This window comes from Symphalangus syndactylus, chromosome 6, assembly GCF_028878055.3.
Source record: "Symphalangus syndactylus isolate Jambi chromosome 6, NHGRI_mSymSyn1-v2.1_pri, whole genome shotgun sequence".
Classification (NCBI taxonomy): Eukaryota; Metazoa; Chordata; class Mammalia; order Primates; family Hylobatidae; genus Symphalangus; species Symphalangus syndactylus.
The window spans coordinates 102,090,814-102,109,196 of NC_072428.2; the positions used below are offsets into that span (position 1 = coordinate 102,090,814).

The 18,383-nt window shown below is 39.5% G+C and overlaps 1 protein-coding gene across 5 annotated transcripts in view; it reads right to left on the reverse strand.

The window, feature by feature from the left end:
* The window catches only part of DOCK4 (dedicator of cytokinesis 4), a 472,131-nt gene that overhangs the window by 179,389 nt on the left and 274,359 nt on the right, over window positions 1-18,383 (reverse strand). For all 5 annotated transcript variants that reach the window (XM_063642121.1, XM_055283724.2, XM_063642120.1 and 2 more), the window contains exon 13: window positions 10,395-10,520. In XM_063642121.1, the coding sequence (XP_063498191.1) occupies window positions 10,395-10,520 (126 nt within the window). The remainder of the gene's footprint in view (window positions 1-10,394; window positions 10,521-18,383) is intronic.

Genomic DNA, 18,383 nt, shown 5'->3' on the forward strand with positions numbered 1-18,383 from the left:
ATGAGAAGATGAGCACCCTGAGTAGGCTACAGTGTTTGACAAAGGAATAAGGTTCCAAAGGGCATTACTTTCTCAGCCCAGTCCCCAAGGCCTGTTTAGCTCATAACATAGCTGGATTCTCCCATCTCTTCTTTACAAAAAGGATTCTGAATTCAAATACACTAAAGGCGGTAGGTTCACAGGACAATCAGAATAAGGAGATACAGGTTCTAGTCTTTGCTACTGCTATGGTGTGTGACATCAGTCTATACAGGGTATTAGAAACCTCTGGGTCTCAGATTTTTGTTATTAAAATGAGAATAGGGTAAAGGTGGGGACACGAGAGGTGGTAAGAGAGACAACACTGCTTTGTTATATTATGCTGTTGCTATGCCTTACAAAAGAACCTCCTGAAAATAACACGTTCACAAAATCAAACCCCTTATACGTATGCTTTAATTTTCTGTTCTTTAACTGTCACTATCCCTGTAACCCCATTATCTTTTGCAAATCTTTTAGACTAAAACCAGATTTCTTTGAAAAGAGAATACACGACAAGAAGAACACTTCTCCTGGATGACATTCTCCACGTGCCTCTCCCCAGGAATTTTACAGCTTGCTTATGTTCCAATTCTGCAAGGTGCCACGTTTTGCCAAAATATGCAGAAGGATCAAGTTGAAACAAGTGCTAATTAAAATCAATACACTTGAGGTTGACTCTGGAGAAAACTCATGAGTCCAAATGGTGTTCAGAAAGCATCTTGGGTAATTAAGAGAGAAACCATCCAGTCAGTATGAAATGGAGTCATAGCACCCGTGTGACAAGCTATTTCCCTGACTATGTTTATTAACACCTCGTACCTCTCAAATTTATTACTCTGAAAATTTGATGTGCACCACGCTTTCTTTCTCTTTAGCAGGCCTGCTGGCTAGGGAGCCTTTACACATATGAAGGCCTTTCAGAATACCACTGTAGACAAGATAAAGATAAGGTCACAAAATTGGGAACAAACCAGTGACTGCAGTCAAATGGATCCATTAACAGCTTGACCTAGATGGGTAAGAGTTTCCATCAGTAGTTGAAAACTGTAATCTTTGTTTCTGTCTTATGAATGCCTTGAATAAAGGCATACAGCGCATGATCACCATAGCATGTAAACCACTGTACACTGTCCCAGCGGCTTTATCTATTTTATATATATATATATATATATATGTGTGTGTGTGTGTGTGTGTGTGTGTTGCGTACACACACACACACACACACACACACACAGAGGATATTTGTTAAGAGTTATGGAACCAAATAAAATTTCCTGTCCTTTAGTTTTTTTTAAAAAAGACAATGTGTAAATGACTTAGGTGAACTTAGATTATTGCTGATGATGTTGTTACTGAAGATGACAGTAGTAACAGTCCTAGTAGCAACAGCAGCAGCAGTACACTTTATTGAGTACCTACTATGTGCTGGGTACTTTGCAAAATGCTAGAAGTAGAACATCTCATTAAATTATCATATCAACTTTATAAAAAAGGCACTATCATTTTCATTTTGCAGATGAGGAAATTAAAGTGTAGGGATTAAGAATGGTGCCCTAGGTATTATCAGTGACCCCACATTACCTATGAAAACCTGTAATTCCATGCAGTAAGAATGGCCATCAAATAAGCTACTGCAATTCAGCCTTTGTCAGGAGAAGTGACTTGAGCAAGGAAGGTAGTAGTCCTGTGTTGCTTTGCATTTGTCAGACCAGTTTTGAAATACTGATTACAGTTCTAGGGACCATCTTTACAAGACAGAGATAGACACAAATGGTATCATCCAGACCATAAACAATATGAAGAAAGGACTCAGAACCCATCACAGGAAGGAAGAGGTAGACAATAGAGTTAACTGAATTTTAAAATGTTGAGGTTCCAAGCAGAAAGGGAAACTGGTCCAACATAAGTCATTTTGAGAGACAATGTGATGATGTGTTCTTGGCCAATACAAATATTCAAGTACGAGCCAGAAAACCACCACTAGGAACCATGAAGAGGAATGCATGCACTAGAAACGTGGGTGGGCTGGGATGCCCCTCATGTGTGTGATAAGCAGATTAATACCCCCTCCCCAAAGATGCCTAGGTCCCAATCCCTGGAACCTATGAGTATGTTACCTTGCAGATGTGATTAAATTAATGATCTTGAGATAGGGAAATTTTCTTGGATTATCAGGGTGGGTCCAATATAATCACAGGGTCCTTGAAAAAGGGAGGAGGAAGGGTCAGAATTAGAGAAGGGGATATGATGAGGAACACAGAGGCTGGAATGACTTGGGTCATGAGCCAAAGAATGCAGGCAGCTTCCACAAGCTGGAAAAGGCAAGGAAGTAGATTCTCCCCTGGAGGCATCAGAAGAAACGCAGCCCTGATCACACCTTGATTTTAGTTCAGTGAGACTAGCTCATCCTCTGACCTCCAGAACTGTAACATAATAAATGTATGCTGTTTGAAGCCACCTTGTTATAGCACCTATAGGAAACTACTACAACGTGTCTTCCATGTCCAAGCTTCTGTCACTTCATGACACCTTCAAGGAGGAGGGAGGAATGGGAGCAGGACTCACAGGTAACTGGAGACTGAAGCAGAGCACATACAGGGCAAACGTATGGATAGGCTGAAAAAATTAACTAATATTGTATTTCCAATTTCTCACACAAGATACACTTGAGTAAAACCCATCAGGTTTTCTCTATTTTCTGCCTGTCATTCTCATTTTTGTTTTGCTTTGTTTTAAAAAGAGTATTATGAGATACTGAACTCTTTTGGGAGGTAGCTTTTTATGTTTTGCTTATGATAATTAAGCAAGCAAGGGCATATGATACAACACCCACAATGGGCTCTTGCCTCTGTGCAAAACTGTCTCAAAGTGCTGGGATTACAGGCGTGTGCCATCATGCCCAGGCAGATTTAGGATATATTTTTAAGGAAGATCAAATCTTACTAGTGCACATCTACTTTCTCCAAAAGCAAGCTTACTGCTGTTTCAATTCCATCTGTTGATATGTATTTCTCTATCAGTACATAGTAAGGAATATTTATATTGGCCAGGTGCGGTGGTTTATGCCTGTAATCCCAGCACTTTGGGAGGCCGCGACAGGCAGATCACAAGGTCAGGAGATGGAGACCATCTTGGCTAACACCGTAAAACTCTGTCTCTACTAAAAATACAAAAAATTAGCCAGGCATGGTGGTGAGCACCTGTAGTCCCAGTTTCTCAGGAAGCTGAGGCAGGAGAATGGCGTGAACCTGGAAGGCAGAGCTTGCAGTGAGCCGAGATCGTGCCACTGCACTCCAGCCTGGGCAACAGAGTGAGAATCCATCTCAAAAAAAAAAAAATAAATAATAATAATAATAATAATAATAAATGAAATTGCTTACTTCTTTTTTTCTCAAAGTGACTTTTATTTACTTTTTATATTTTTGTTTGTATTTTGCTTTAAGTTCTGGGATGCATGTACAGAACACGCAGGTTTGATACATAGGTATACATGTGCCATGGTGGTTTTCTGTGCCTATCAACCCGTCATCTAGGTTTTAAGCCCTGCATGCATTAGGTATTTGTCCTAATGCTCTCCCTCCCCTTGTCCCCCACCGCCCACAGGCCTTGGTGTGTGATGTTCCCCTCCCTGTGTCCATGTGTTCTCATTGTTCAACTCCCACTTAGGAGTCAGAACTTGTGGTATTCCTGTGTTAGTCTGCTGGGAATGGTGGCTTCCAGCTTCATCCATGTCCCTGCAAAGGACATGAACTCATTCTTTTTTATGGCTGCATAGTATTCCATGGTGTATATGTGTCACATTTTCTTTATGCAATCTATCATTGATGGGCATTTGGGTTGGTTCATAGTCTTTGCTGTTATAAATAGTGCTGCAATAAACAAATGTGTGCATGTGTCTTTATAGTAGAATGATTTATAATCCTTTGGGTATATACCCAGTAATGGGTTTGCTGGGTCAAATGGTATTTCTAGTTCTAGATCCTTGAAGAATCGCCGCGCTGTGTTCCACAATGGTTGAACTAATTTACACTCCCACCAACAGTGTAAAAGCGTTCCTATTTCTCCACACCCTCACCAGCATCTGTTGTTTCCTGACTTTTTAATGATCGCCATTCTAACTGGTATGAGATGTATCTCATTGTGGTTTTGATTTGCATTTCTCTAATGACCAGTGACGATGAGCTTTTTTTCATATGTTTCTTGGCTGCATAACTGTCTTCTTTTGAGAAGTGTCTGTTCATATCCTTCGAAATTGCTTACTTTCTTAAACATAAGACAAACATCTCTATAACATTCTTCTAACTCCAGTCTGTAAATCATTATTTAGTCAACTTTGACCAAATAGAAATTTGACTTATTTGAACTATGAAGACACATGTGCACATTTGTTTACTGCAGCACTATTTATGATAGCAAAGACTTGGAACCAATCCAAATGCCCATCAATGACAGACTGGATAAAGAAAAAGGAGGACTGATTTGAATAATACTTATAAAATAAACAAATCCTCAAATTACTATTAAAACTGGTCCCCAAATCTCAACCCTATCACTCCAATGTTTTCACTTAAATCTTTTTAGGGGATGGGCATGGTGGCTCATGCCTGTAATTGCAGTACTTTAGGAAGCTGGGGCAGGAGAACCACTTGAGCCCAGGAGTGTTCAAGACCAGCCTGGGCAACATAGGGAGATCTAATTTCTCCAAATAATAAAAAATTAGCTGGGTGTGGTGGCACACCTGCTGTGGTCCCAGTTATTCAAGAGGCTGAGGCAGGAGGATCACTTGAGCCTAGAAGGCTGAGACTATAGTGAGCCGTGATTGTACTACTACATTCCAGCCTGGGTAACAGAGGGAGACCCTGTTTAAAAAAAAAGAAAAAAGAAAAAAAAACTTTTTAGGGTTAAGAGCTTCAAAGACCTACTAAAAGTGAATGCACTGAAATGTATAAATGATGGGTTCCCTAACAAAGAATGACAGTTTAACCAACTGATATGTGGAAACAAGTCTCTAAGGAAATAGGGTACAGGCATGAAAGCTTAAATAGTGAAATCATGATGGAGGCAAAGAAAATTTTGCCTGGAAAGAATTGCAGAGTAAAAAATGGACATTTGGGGACCAGGGAAGACAGTTAGATGTTCCATGACATTCCTGACACATCAGCAGCTTTGCTCCAGAATGTCTGATGAATGGAAACTTAGACCTTCTTGATACTTAGCAACAGGCCAGGCCCTGCTTTGCCTAGGGTCTGTTAAGATATTTAGAGTTGGGCTGTCCAACAGGGTGACCACTGTCACATGTGGCAATGGAGCCCTTAAAATGTGACTCGCTGAAAAGAGACATGCTGTACATGTACGATACTTGCCAGCTTTCAAAGACTGAGGTTGAAAACAGAGTGTAAAATAACTCATCAGTAGTTTTTCATATGGATCTCCTATTAAAATGCTAATATTTTGGATGTTTTAAGTTAAGTAACACATATGGTTAAAACTAATTTCATCTCTTTTATTCTCACTTTTTAAAAGTGGCTACCAAAACATTTAAAATTACCTTTGTGGCTCAAATGATGTTCCTATTGGAAAGCACGGATTTAAATAATTTGCTGCTCTCCCTCCCTCTCATAGCCCAGACCGTGGAACTCCTTCAATCAGGGTTATTTGGCTTGGAGGTGGCAGTGACAGAGCTTCAGAGAAAATGCTTTTTCTCAGTTGGAAGTCTAACACTCTAAGAAATAAAGTGCTGCGTGACAGACCCTTAACCAAGGAAGAGTCCAGAGGACTTCATGATGACTCAGAAGCATATGGGCAGGTACTCCTCACACCAGGGGACCTGTCTGTACAACAGTGAGACAAGTGGAGAATTTCTGTGCCTATGTTTTTCCCATTTCAAAAAGAGTCTGGCATTGATTACAGTCTGTGATCGAAAAGAGTTTTTTATATGTTCTTGTCCTTGTCAGGATCACAGATAATTCATTCTGCAGAGAGGCAGTGACTGTGTGCATAAACTTGGTCCTGTTGGTATAATCATGTGCCTCACCTGTTTTGACCCCTATCAGAACACTAAAGATACAAATTAACTCTGAAGGACACATCTAGACAATGAAAAAAAAATTATGCTTGCAGACTGTCAGTGTAACATTGGGATCAGAAATATTTTTCACATACACTTTCTCATGGAAGAATTCAGCTCAAGTTTTCATTAGAGCCACTGGTGAGAATGAATTGACAAGTCTGAAAGTAACAAAGGAAAACAAAACAATGATTGCATGTTTCCTAGTGTAAAAAATTCCACTGAGTTTTACAGTTGCTTTCAGTTGTTTAAGGAAATACATACATCTCTCCCTTTTCTATTATGGAAGATTAAAAAGCCAGAGGTAGAGGAAGAAAGGGAAAAAAGAAAGAGAAGGAAGTGCTTTTAAAAAACCTCTTTTGTACTCTCCTGCACTACAGACATATGTCTGGAAGAACAATTTTCCTGGACAGTGTAGACTTCGCATTACAAGGTGGTACCGGAAAGGGACAGAAGCGAGCCTTATTCCACAGAAGTTCATGTCCATCATTAAAGCCACACAAAAGCTGCGTGAGCACAGCAGATCCTGGACAATTAATCAGCCAGTGAAGTGTCATCTTGCTTTATATTTTTCAATTTCTCCATGATACTGCCCAGAGACCAAGCTGAGGAATTCTTCCAGCAGCTGGCTGCATTCTGCTCTAAAATGTTTTTTTTAATATATTAGATTTGCCCATCAATTTGCTTCCCAGTGGGATGAATTTTTTTTGTTGTTGTTGAAGAGGAAATTCCAGTTATTTATAGCAACTGAAGGAAATAATGAACAGTTGCAAGGGCCACAGAATAGCATGCCACCAAGTAAACAGTTCTATAAACAGTCATTTTTGACAACAGTACCATGAGATGCTCAGGCCGACTGGGTCCCTAAGCTAGGTCAGGTCATCTGAGGAAAACTCACAGGATGTTCTCTCAGCCTTCCTTGCACGAAGGAATTTCAGTCGAGCAATTACAAAATGGTGCAATGGGCGATACTGGTCATTTTAGGTCTTTATTCATAGCAATCTTATTATTGGGTCTCATAGCTATGCCAGGTGCCTTGTCAGATACAACTTCCTTTGCTTGCACTTACACATGAGATTTAAACAGTGGTTTAGAAGATCTCATTTAAAACAAATACTGTCAACAATTCAGGCTATTTTATTTGGTCTTTCTATTGTTTTTCCCTTTTCTTGGTTGTGGAGGGTGGGGTATGGAGCACCCAGAAATACTACTACTTAGTATGCTATTCGTCATCTTCTATCTGTAGACAAAAGGGCAGAAGCTCTTTGTTTCTATGAAAGATCAAACATAAGTGAGGTCCTTTTATAATAAAATTCATGACTTAAAAAAACTCATTTCTTGATTTGTAAAAACAAGAGGATATGTCAAAAAATTTTTAAAATAAGCCACAATAACCTGTGTAGCTTAGTCCTTTTCTGAGGAGGGAGGAAGCAGAAGAGGGGGAGGAAGAGGAGGAGGAGAAGGAAAGAAGATGGAGAAGGGAGGAAAGATAAGAAGAAAAAGAAAGATTAAGATCAAGACAGAAAGGAAAAGAGAAAGAAAATAAGAGGTCCAGACACACACAAAGAAACAGATAGGTATAGACAGAACAAAGGCTTGTTGAAGATAACCCCAGCTGGTCATAGCCCTGTGTTCCTAGGGACAGTGTCAAATTTCTAGAACTCTAGTGGTTCATTACTAAATAACAATTAGACTTGTTTTTTTTTTGCTTTTAAACTTCAAAAGTTTTTAAAAGGCTATTCTCTCATAAAATTATGACTTTCACAGAATTTTAGAAATTAAAATTTTTAGAGCATAGAAATTTCCTTTTTTTTTTTTTGATGGAGTTTCGTTCTTGTTGCCCAGGCTGGAGTGTAGTGGCAGGATCTTGGCTCACTGCAACCTCCGCCTCCTGGGTTCAAGCGATTCTCTTGCCTCAGCCTCCAGAGCAGCTGGAATTACAGTCACACGCCACCACACCTGGGTAATTTTTTGTATTTTTAGGAGAGACGGGGTTTCACCATGTTTGCCAGGCTGGTCTTGAACTCCTGACCTCAGGTGATCTACCTGCCTCAGCCTCCCAAAGTGTTGGGATTACAGGCGTGAGCCACTGCAACAGGCCAGAAATTTCCTTTTAACATTGGAGGTGGGCCAGGCACTGTGGCTCAAGCCTATCACCCAAGCATTTTGGGAGGCCAGAGCAGGAGGATAACTTGAGCCCAGGGATTAGAGACCAGCCTGGGCAACATAGGGAGATCCCATCTTTACAATTTTTTTCTTTTAATTAGCCAGGTGCGGTGGTATATGCTTGTAGTCCTAGCTACTCAGGAGGCTGAGGTGGGAGGATCACTTGAGCCCAGGAGTTTGAGACTGCAGTGAACAATGACTGTGCCACTGCACACCAACCTGGACAACAGAGTGAGACCCCATCTCTAAAAAAGAAAACACAAACAAACAAACAAACAAACAAAAGACACATCAGAGGTATAGCCATGTTGGCTATGACTACACAGTCTTTCACTATTAAAGCAGGTACTTGCTATTAGTGCAGTGGAGAACAAAGACTTGGGGGATGTGGGCCTAGAATCATTAGCATTGAAGACCCTGCTCAGGTGTTACCTCCCCAGGAAATTTTAACGAGACTCCTTCAGTAAGATTCTACAACTTCTCTGTGCTCTCCATGCTGCGTTCTCCAGCTCCTTTCTGGTTACAGCGTGTCTCTGCCTGTGGACTGTAATCTCCCTCAAAGCATGAAGAGGTCTTACTCTCGCCATCTCCACTGCTAACACCTTGCTCAACACCATGATCACCACTTACCTGGATTAGCTCAAACAGCCTCCAAACCGGTCTCCCTGTTTCTCTGCTGCCCTCCCATATTCTCTCCAGGTATAATCTCTATACAACAACCACAGTGCTCTGTGGCAATGTAAAGCAGTGTCACACCTCTGTTCGAAACCTCTAGCTGTTTCCTTCCTCATTCTGAATAAGACCCAAAGTGCTGAGTGTGACCTACAAGGTCCACATGACTTCCCTCTTCAAATCTCCACTCCCATCCCCAGTACTGTATTTTGACCAAGTTAGCCTTCTTGCAGTTCCTCAAACAAGCCACGATTCTATGGCTGCAGGACCACTGCCCTTATTGTTGCTCTGCCTGGAATCCTCTTATCTGCACGGCTTCCTCACGTCTTTTAGGTCTCTACTCTACTGCCTTCTCACCTAAATTTCTTACCTACCTCAAATCTCCATCTCTCCACCCACTACCATCTAAGACATTCCCTAGTTCTTTACCTACACTGGTTTTCACCTGAGCATTCATCATCTTTGAACATATGTGTTTTACTTACATATTTATTACAATTTTCCTTATTACAAAGTAAGTCCTATGAGTTTTTTCTGTTGTGTTCAGTATTATAGCCCCAGTATCTGGAAGAATGCCTTTGTACATAGAAAGTGCTAAATATTTATTTGTAGAATGAATGAACTCATCTTTTAACTTTTGGCCCCTGGCACAAAGTTTTGATTGATGCTCAACCAATGCCTGCTGACTAAATCAATTTTTGCTAAATATACATCCTTCCTCATCAGCAAATGTACTATTCTTATCCAATTCATAAGTTGTAGATGAACACACTCAGAAAACCCTAAATTTCCATAAGCACATAAAGGGGTGTGCTTTTAAAAATTTATTTTCATGGAGAGATTACGACTGACCCACTTCCAAATCCATCAGTTTCAATGAATTTGGCATTCATTTCACACTGTAAACCTCCTTAACCCACATCTTTTCTACTTTTGGGGAATTTTGGGGGCACTAATATAGATCTAAATCATACACACAAACAGATCTAGAAAAGGTATAGAAGTACATATAATATTTGCATACGGCTGCTTATTTACATATGGCTAACTAGTGTTCAACAGGTTTTTATCAAAACTTAGGATATCCTCTAAGCATCTTCACCAACATTTTCCAGCAAGGAGTACGATATTTTCTGGATGGTATCTCAGTTTTCCTTCTTCTCGTGGTCATAATGAAATGTAGCCATGGCCCCCACAAGTTAATCACTTTAGGATAATCAGAATGTAAAGACATTTTTGAGCTTCAAATCACTGACAAGAAAGTTTATATAAAAGGAAAAATTTAAAAATTAAATTGAAAAGGATATTTTAGAAAAAAATGTGCTTACTTACAGTCACATACCTCATTTCATTCTTTAGCATGGCCTATGTGAATGCTTCAAAGCTGGCAATTTGAAAAATTTCTCAAACATCAAAAACAGAGAGTATACCCATATTTCATCATGTTGGTACATCCCAAGTCACCTACCAGGCATAATAATATTTGAAAATCCCAGCTTCCTTGTTATGGATACTCCATGAGAAAATACTGATGAATATTCTCTTCTGATTTGTTCAATGTCTCCGTGCAATAGCTGTAAGGAAACTGCTAAACCTAAAACAAATGAGAGATACCTGAGTTAAAAACAGAATAGAAATAAAGAGAAACTGATGTGTTGCAACAAGCCCAAATTTAGAATACCATGGTTTTAAACTAAGGGTTAACGGAGACAACCCGATTTTGATGGAGACAAAATTGACAGAATCTATATGAATCATATCTGAATAACACTTTTCCAACTTCAACATCTGAGTTTCCCATTCATAAGGAGGTTCATAGCAAGTGGAGAAAATGAGCAGAACTCTAAGAGGCAGGCTGGCTTCCAACCCCCAAATCTCTCCTCCAACCCCAGTCTGGTAGAGCACGTTCCTGTGCCAACACTTATTCCAGAAATAGATGAAGGTCACCTGGCCCTATACTGACATCAAAATGGGAGGTTTAAAAAAAAAAACAGAAAACAAAACTCTATAAGGCCTATGAATAGTTGCTTATCAAATATCAAAAGCATAAACACAAATCTGAAGACATTAAGGATTTTAAGGATATTGATATTTTCTTGAAACATAAGTAAAGCCGATTATAATGAAACCAGGATTATATTAATAATATATACCGTAGAAACTTATGATGACATGATTTTCAAGTAAGGAGAATTTAGCAGGATACAGGACACTTTCACAAACGAAAGAGAATTTAGTCAGTAAGAAGAAAAAATTATTATTTTTACCCCAATTATAATGACATTACCATAGCGGGATATACAGAAGATGCAAAACACTTTTTATCATATATTATTTTCTCAATTTCCAGGCAAGAAGTACAAAAATATTTAATGTCATATCATTGTGAATATGTCTGTATGCACACTCCAAAGACAGCACTTCTCTTTCAGCTTTTTCATTCCTTCTTCGTTTATCTTCCTATGTTTCAATTTTTAAGATAGCCAAATTATTATATTTTTAAATTTTTTATTTCCATGGGTTATTGGGGAATAGGTGGTATTTGGTTACATGAGTAAGTTCTCTAGTGGTGATTTGTGAGATTCTGGTGCACCCATCACCTGAGCAGTATACCCTGAACCCAATTTGTAAGTCTTTTATCCCTCACCCGCCTCCCACTCTTTCCCCCATGTTTTTTTTTTTTTTTTTTTGAGACGGAGTCACGCTCTGTCCCCAGGCTGGAGTACACTGGCACGATCTTGGCTCACTGCAACCTCCGCCTCCCGGGTTCAAGCGATTACTCCTGCCTCAGCCTCCTGAGTAGCTGGGACTACAGGCATGCACCACGATGCCCAGCTAATTTTTGTGTTTTTAGTAGAGATGGGATTTCACCAAGTTGGCCAGGATGGTCTCGATCTCGACCTTGTGATCTGCCCGCCTCGGCCTCTCAAACTGCTGGGATTATAGGCGTGAGCCACCGCGCCTGGCCTCTATGTTTTAAAATAAGAAGGACAAAAATATCTCCCATCTATATTTACTATATTAGTGACAGAAAATGAAACCAGTCAAAGGTGACTTATTTTTGAAAACATTCAGTCATCATTAACCTGAAGTCAATTTAAAGATAAATTTGCTGGCCGGGTGCGGTGGCTCACACCTGTAATACCAGCACTTTGGGAGGCCGAGGAGGGCAGATCATGAGGTCAGGAGATCAAGACCATCCTGGCTAACGTGGTGAAACCACGCCTCTACCAAAAAAACACACAAAAAATTAGCCCGTCGTGGTGTCAGGCGCCTGTAGTCCCAGCTACTCTGGAGGCTGAGGCAGGAGAATGGCATGAGCCCGGGAGGTGGGGCTTGCAGTGAGCCGAGATCGCACCACTGCACTAAAGCCTGGGTAACAGAGCGAAATTCCATATCAAAAAAAAAAAAAGAAAAAAGATGAATTTGCTTAGTGGAGTCAAGAAGATGATAAATGTACATCGTTAGATTTAGATTCTCTATCTACATTATTACTTATCACCACATTTCTCTGATTTCTCTGATTTCTGATGCACAGATCACGTGCAAGTTATAATTCCCAAAAATGACTTACAGTATTATGATGCTGTACAAGAACAAAGGTGTGAGAATGACATCATGCTGTGATGAAAAAAATGCAAAGTTTATTTGTCACATGTCTAGAGGAAGATCTTCCCTTTTACTCTTTTTCAATAATAGAGCAAACAAACAATAACAATGAAACTAGCGTTTTTTTGGTTGGTTTGCTTATTGTTCAATAGAGCGGTTAAAATATCAGGAAAATTTGTAAACAAAAAATAAAAAAAGAAGGAAAGAAAAAAGAAAAGGCTTTAGGCTCAGAGAGAAACTGGAGCCTCTCCTGAGGCCCAAATCAGAGCTAGCTGAGCGGCAATAAACAAAGAAAAGGAGGACAGGGACATGACGACATGACCATGTCCTCACACTTCCCAGTTTGTGCACCAACAGAATGTCTCCAAGAGCTGTCGCGAGAATTACATTAAGTCTGGCACATCCTCAGAACTTCAAATCTGCATCCCAGTTTAACCTAACTATCCCTTATCTCCCTCTCCAGCCCCACTCCATTCACTCTGAGTTAGGCGACTGATGACAATAAAATGGAGAGTGTCTGTCTTTGCATGGCCACGGGAAATGAAGAAGGGGAGAATAAGCCATCTGGATGATTTGATCGAGACAACTATCATCAGTGAAGCTTTTGGACACTTTATGTGATACTAGTAGAACTTTTTAAAACCTAGAGGCAGAAGAATGAAGATAAACGAAGATGTGTTATGATCCATCTGTCCCAGCAGCTATTTCTTCCTGACTCACACTCTACCCCCACCTAATCACGGGTATCTCCGTTCTCCTCCCACTTCTGTCCTTTTGCCTTCAAAATACTCACCCACATCATTGCCATCATCATTAGCATCACCAGGATATGGTATTTGTAGAATACCAGTGTTTGCCAGATCTAGTACATAATAACAGTTCTTACTGCTGGGGAAAACAGTTCAAATCCTGACGTACTATATGAGCAATGCTTTCCAGTACAGAATAAGATGAATTTAACAAAATTCTTAAGATCCTGTAATTTTTGCAAGTGAAGATCATTTTACTGGGGCTTCTCAACGAATGATCTGATCAGAGACACTAGCAACATCATGTGGTATACATAAAGGAAGAAGAGAAAAGGACTCAAGAGTAATGAAAAAACAAAGAGATCGGGCTATTCACAATAGAAGCTGGAGAGAGGAAAACTGATCAAGATTCTTGTTTTGCCCTATAGGAGCCAGCATTCATTTAACCAGCAGCGACTTAAAAAAAAACAAAAACAAATCAAACAAACAAAAAAGCCCATAAGCTGAATACTGTACTTTACAGAGGATAACACAAGGATAAAAGAAAACCATTGGGTCAGAGAGGTGAATCCTGAAGAAAATTAAAGAAGATAGGAAAAGGAGAAAAAATGTTTTAGAAAAAGACAGATGGAGGGGGAGTAATAATAAACAAAAATACATCAGTGTTCTCTAGAGAGCAAGGGCCACAGAGGGGAGAGAGTGCAAAAGGACAGAGAGGACCCATTTAGGAGACAGTCGACAAAGAGGAATCAGTCAGTGGAGAAGGGAAGGGAATGGGAAAATGACAGGACAAATAGACAAAACAGTATGGGGAAAAGGAAAAGCAGGCATTTCAGAGTTGGATACACACTAAAAGTTTGATAGATATAGTAGTTTTCAACCTGAAGGTTTAGAGCAATATAGATTAAAGCCCTCAATGGAATTATGTCATTTGACTGGCCAAGTGATGATAATGGGGGCTGAGGGGGAGGGCAGTTATTGCCATCTGGAGGTTCCCTAATTTCTCCAGAATGAAGAATTCACAGACATCAAGAATTACAAAGGTTAACAGGACACAGCGTTTGACCACAGTGTATCTGGCTTTGCCCAAATCATCAAATCTTTCCACAAAGAAACCACAACATATGACTAAGAAACATCAAAGAGTGGGTGCACAAAGAAAAAACATGATTCTGACAGTGAGTCCACAGGGACCAGCCCATAAAGAGCCATTGCAATTCCATTTATTTTCCAATCAAGGAAACTCCAGATCCTATTTTTACAGTGGTCCTTAATTATCATGACCACAACCAACAGGCTGGATAAACGAGCCGCCAGAACAGTAAGAAATAACATAATGAAGACTAAGAAACTACTCATCACTACAAAGGAGAGACACAGCAAATATTTACACATTCCTTCTAAAAACGTTGAACTCATAGAAGCAGAGAGTGGAATGATGGTTGCCCGGGATTGGAGAGGGTGGGGGATATGGGGGTTGGGGAGAGTAAACCAGGAGATTTTGGTCACAGGAGACGAAGTTTCAGTTGGACAAGATGAAGACGTTCTAGAGAGCTACTGTATAGCATGGTGAGGTGGTTAATAATAATATACTGTACACTTAAAAATCACTAAGAGAGTGGATTTGAAAAAGTTCTCACTGCTATAAAATATGTGAGGGTAGGCCGGGCGCGGTGGCTCACGCTTGTAATCCCAGCACTTTGGGAGGCCGAGGCGGGCGGATCACGAGGTCAGGAGATCGAGACCACGGTGAAACCCCGTCTCTACTAAAAATACAAAAAAATTAGCCGGGCGTAGTGGCGGGCGCCTGTAGTCCCAGCTACTCGGAGAGGCTGAGGCAGGAGAATGGCGTGAACCCGGGAGGCAGAGCTTGCAGTGAGCCGAGAGGGCGCCACTGCACTCCAGCCTGGGCGACAGAGCGAGACTCCGTCTCAAAAAAAAAAAAAAAAAATATGTGAGGGTAATATGCTAATGAGCTTGATTTAATCATTTAGCAGTGTATACATATATCAAAACATCATATTGTATGCCACAAATATGTACAATTTTTAATTGTCAATTATACTTTATTAAAGCTGGGACAAAAAAGACAAATATTTACACATTCCAATTACCTGAGATTAGCCCTGTCTTTTCAGGGTTATGACACAGGGCATGTTTGGAGAATGGTATTTTTCTTTCCGTTTTCTTTCTTATCATCCTACTTCACTTTCCTGGCCTTAACTGCTATCTCTGGGGTTGGGGCAACTTCTTAAATTTTATCTGTACATTTCACCTTATTCCTGCCACAGTTCAAAATGCACACTCTGAGCAGCAGTAACTTATGGCTTGAGAGGAGGGTGGAAAGTGGGATTTAAGGATGTATATAACAGTGTTCCTACTCCCAAGGAACTGATAATCTAACAATGAAAATAAGAAACTTATACAGAGAGAGACAGAAAGAGAGAGAATATAAAACAGAATGGATTATAGGTATGATAGGAATATTAAAATAAGAAAAAATTAACATGGAAAGAATTGGAAAGCTTAGGGAATTTTTATTGGAATTTATGACAACCTGTAAAATTAGATTAAATTTGAATTTCATAAAATTTGAATTTCATAAAATTTAAATTTCATAAAATTTTGATTTCATAAAATTTAAATTTCATAAAATTTTGATTTCATAAAATTTAAATTTCATAAAATTTAATTTATAATTTAATTTCATAAAATTTAACCTAATTTTGTTTATGTAAATAATATGTTAAGTCACTTTTTTTAGCCCTTAATATAAGTGCCCAAAATGAAATTGCTATGGGAGAAATGTTCCCTTTCTTGGAAGAGACGTAATCGTTAAAGTGAACTTTCACATCAGCGATGTTCAAGCGCAGTGGATAAATACTTAACATTTAATTTTAAACAAAAGGCATAGTCATTAATCTGGAGTCTGCCATAAAACAACATATGATTCATGATTAAGTTCAGTTTACAGAGTAGTAGTACACGAAAGAAAGGCTTGGTATCTTTTAAGCCAAATGTGGCTGATTACTTGGAAGTTCTAATTTCATGAGAATTGAAGCTCATTTATTCTATAAGTTGGCTCCTTTTAAATTCATGAAATTCTGCAATTTTACATTAAAAATGGAAAGCACAGCATGATTTATAAGTAGCTGCTGAAATTTTAGAATACATCAGCCATTTTGCCACTAATAAACCAAATAACATGTAGCTACGAATGTACAGCAATGCAAAAATGGAAAACTGTGATAAATATATTGGATACATACATGTTGTTATTAAGTGTGCAGTTTAAGAATCATATCATATAGTTGCAAGTGACTACCTCAACGTTAACCTCTCTGTGCTTTGGTTTCCACATCTGTAAAATAAAGATAATGGTACCATTCCATAAAATACTTTAGGTAATGCTTAGCACAAAGGAAGTGCTCAGCCGGGTGCGGTGGCTCAAGCCTGTAATCCCAGCACTTTGGGAGGCCGAGGCGGGCGGATCACGAGGTCAGGAGATCGAGACCATCCTGGCTAACACGGTGAAACCCCGTCTCTACTAAAAATACAAAAAATTAGCCGGGCGTGTTGGCGGGCGCCTGTAGTCCCAGCTACTTGGGAGGCTGAGGCAGGAGAATGGCATGAACCCGGGAGGCAGAGCTTGCAGTGAGCTGAGATCGCGCCACTGCACTCTAGCCTGGGCAACAGAGCGAGACTCCATCTCAAAAAAAAAAAAAAAAAAAAGGAAGTGCTCAAAAATGTCAGCTGCTACTGCTACAATTGCCACTGCCACTACTATCATTGTATCTACCATTGTTTCTGTTCTCATTCCTCCCTACCATGAGTATCAACAAATTAGCTTCCATCAAAATATGGCCAAAGTCTCCTTAGTGTCATATAGAAATAAAATATTTCTTTTAATAGTTGTGCCCACTTACCACCAGATAAATCCAAATATTGTAATTAGGTTCTATAAAGGTTTCAAAGGCAAATATGTCTGTATATTGAGAACAATCCTCTAACATGGGAGACTTAACAAAGACATAACTGAGAAATACAAATAGACAATATGTACAATTAGACATATGCGAAGGTGGTGAAATTCCTAATGACATGGAGATTACGGTGCTGTCCTCGGATACTAATAAGTCAACGCTCTGAACAAGTGACAAATTCTGAAATATCCTTTAGAAGATACTTAGCATGTAATTTAGTCAGGAGGAGAGGTTATACTGCTATCTTATTTTGTTTTTCAAATATCATGATTTTTATTTGCTTCTTTTTTTTTCCCTTCTTTTTCATTTCTACCCTCTAAATGGATTGAGTTTTCTTATTCGCTTATCTCTCTATAGTTCTGGAAATTATACATACTATTTCTATTCTTGAAATGTTTAACATAAGTAATTGACTTAAATACTAAATTTAATCAATAGCTCTATTCTCTTCTGGAACAATTCTGGGAACTTGGATCTTTTAAACTCTGATGATGATATATTTTTAAATTGTTGCTGTTTGCAGTCAATGCTTAAATAGATTTATCCTGACATTTACTATTGTCTTCGTACACATCTGCTTCTTACATTTCTTTCCTTCTGGGTTCAGTTGTTTTTTTTTTTTTTTTTTTTTTCAGACAGAGTGTTATTCTGTCGCCCAGTCTGGAGCGCAGTGGTGCGATCTTGGCTCACTGCAACCTCTACCTCCCAGGTTCAAGTGATTCTCCTGCCTCAGCCTCCCTAGCAGTTGGGACTACAGGTGTGCGCCACCACACCCAGGTAATTTTTTATATTTTTAGTAGAGACGGGGTTTCACTGTGTTAGCCAGTATGGTCTCGATCTCCTGACTTCGGGATCCGCCCGCCTCAGCCTCCCAAATTGCTGGGATTACAGGCGTGAGCCACCGCGCCCGGCCTGGGTTCAGTTCTTTACTCCTGATGATGAACTCTGACTAGTTGTTTCAGTGAATGTGAATGTAAAATCTCCAAGTCTTTATCTGAAATTTTATCTTACTCCCCCTTTTAAATATGGCAGGTCCTTTGTTCTGTGGGGCTCTGCATCTGTAGATTCAACCAGCTGGGTATCGAAAATATTTGGAAAAATAAAATAATAAAAAAT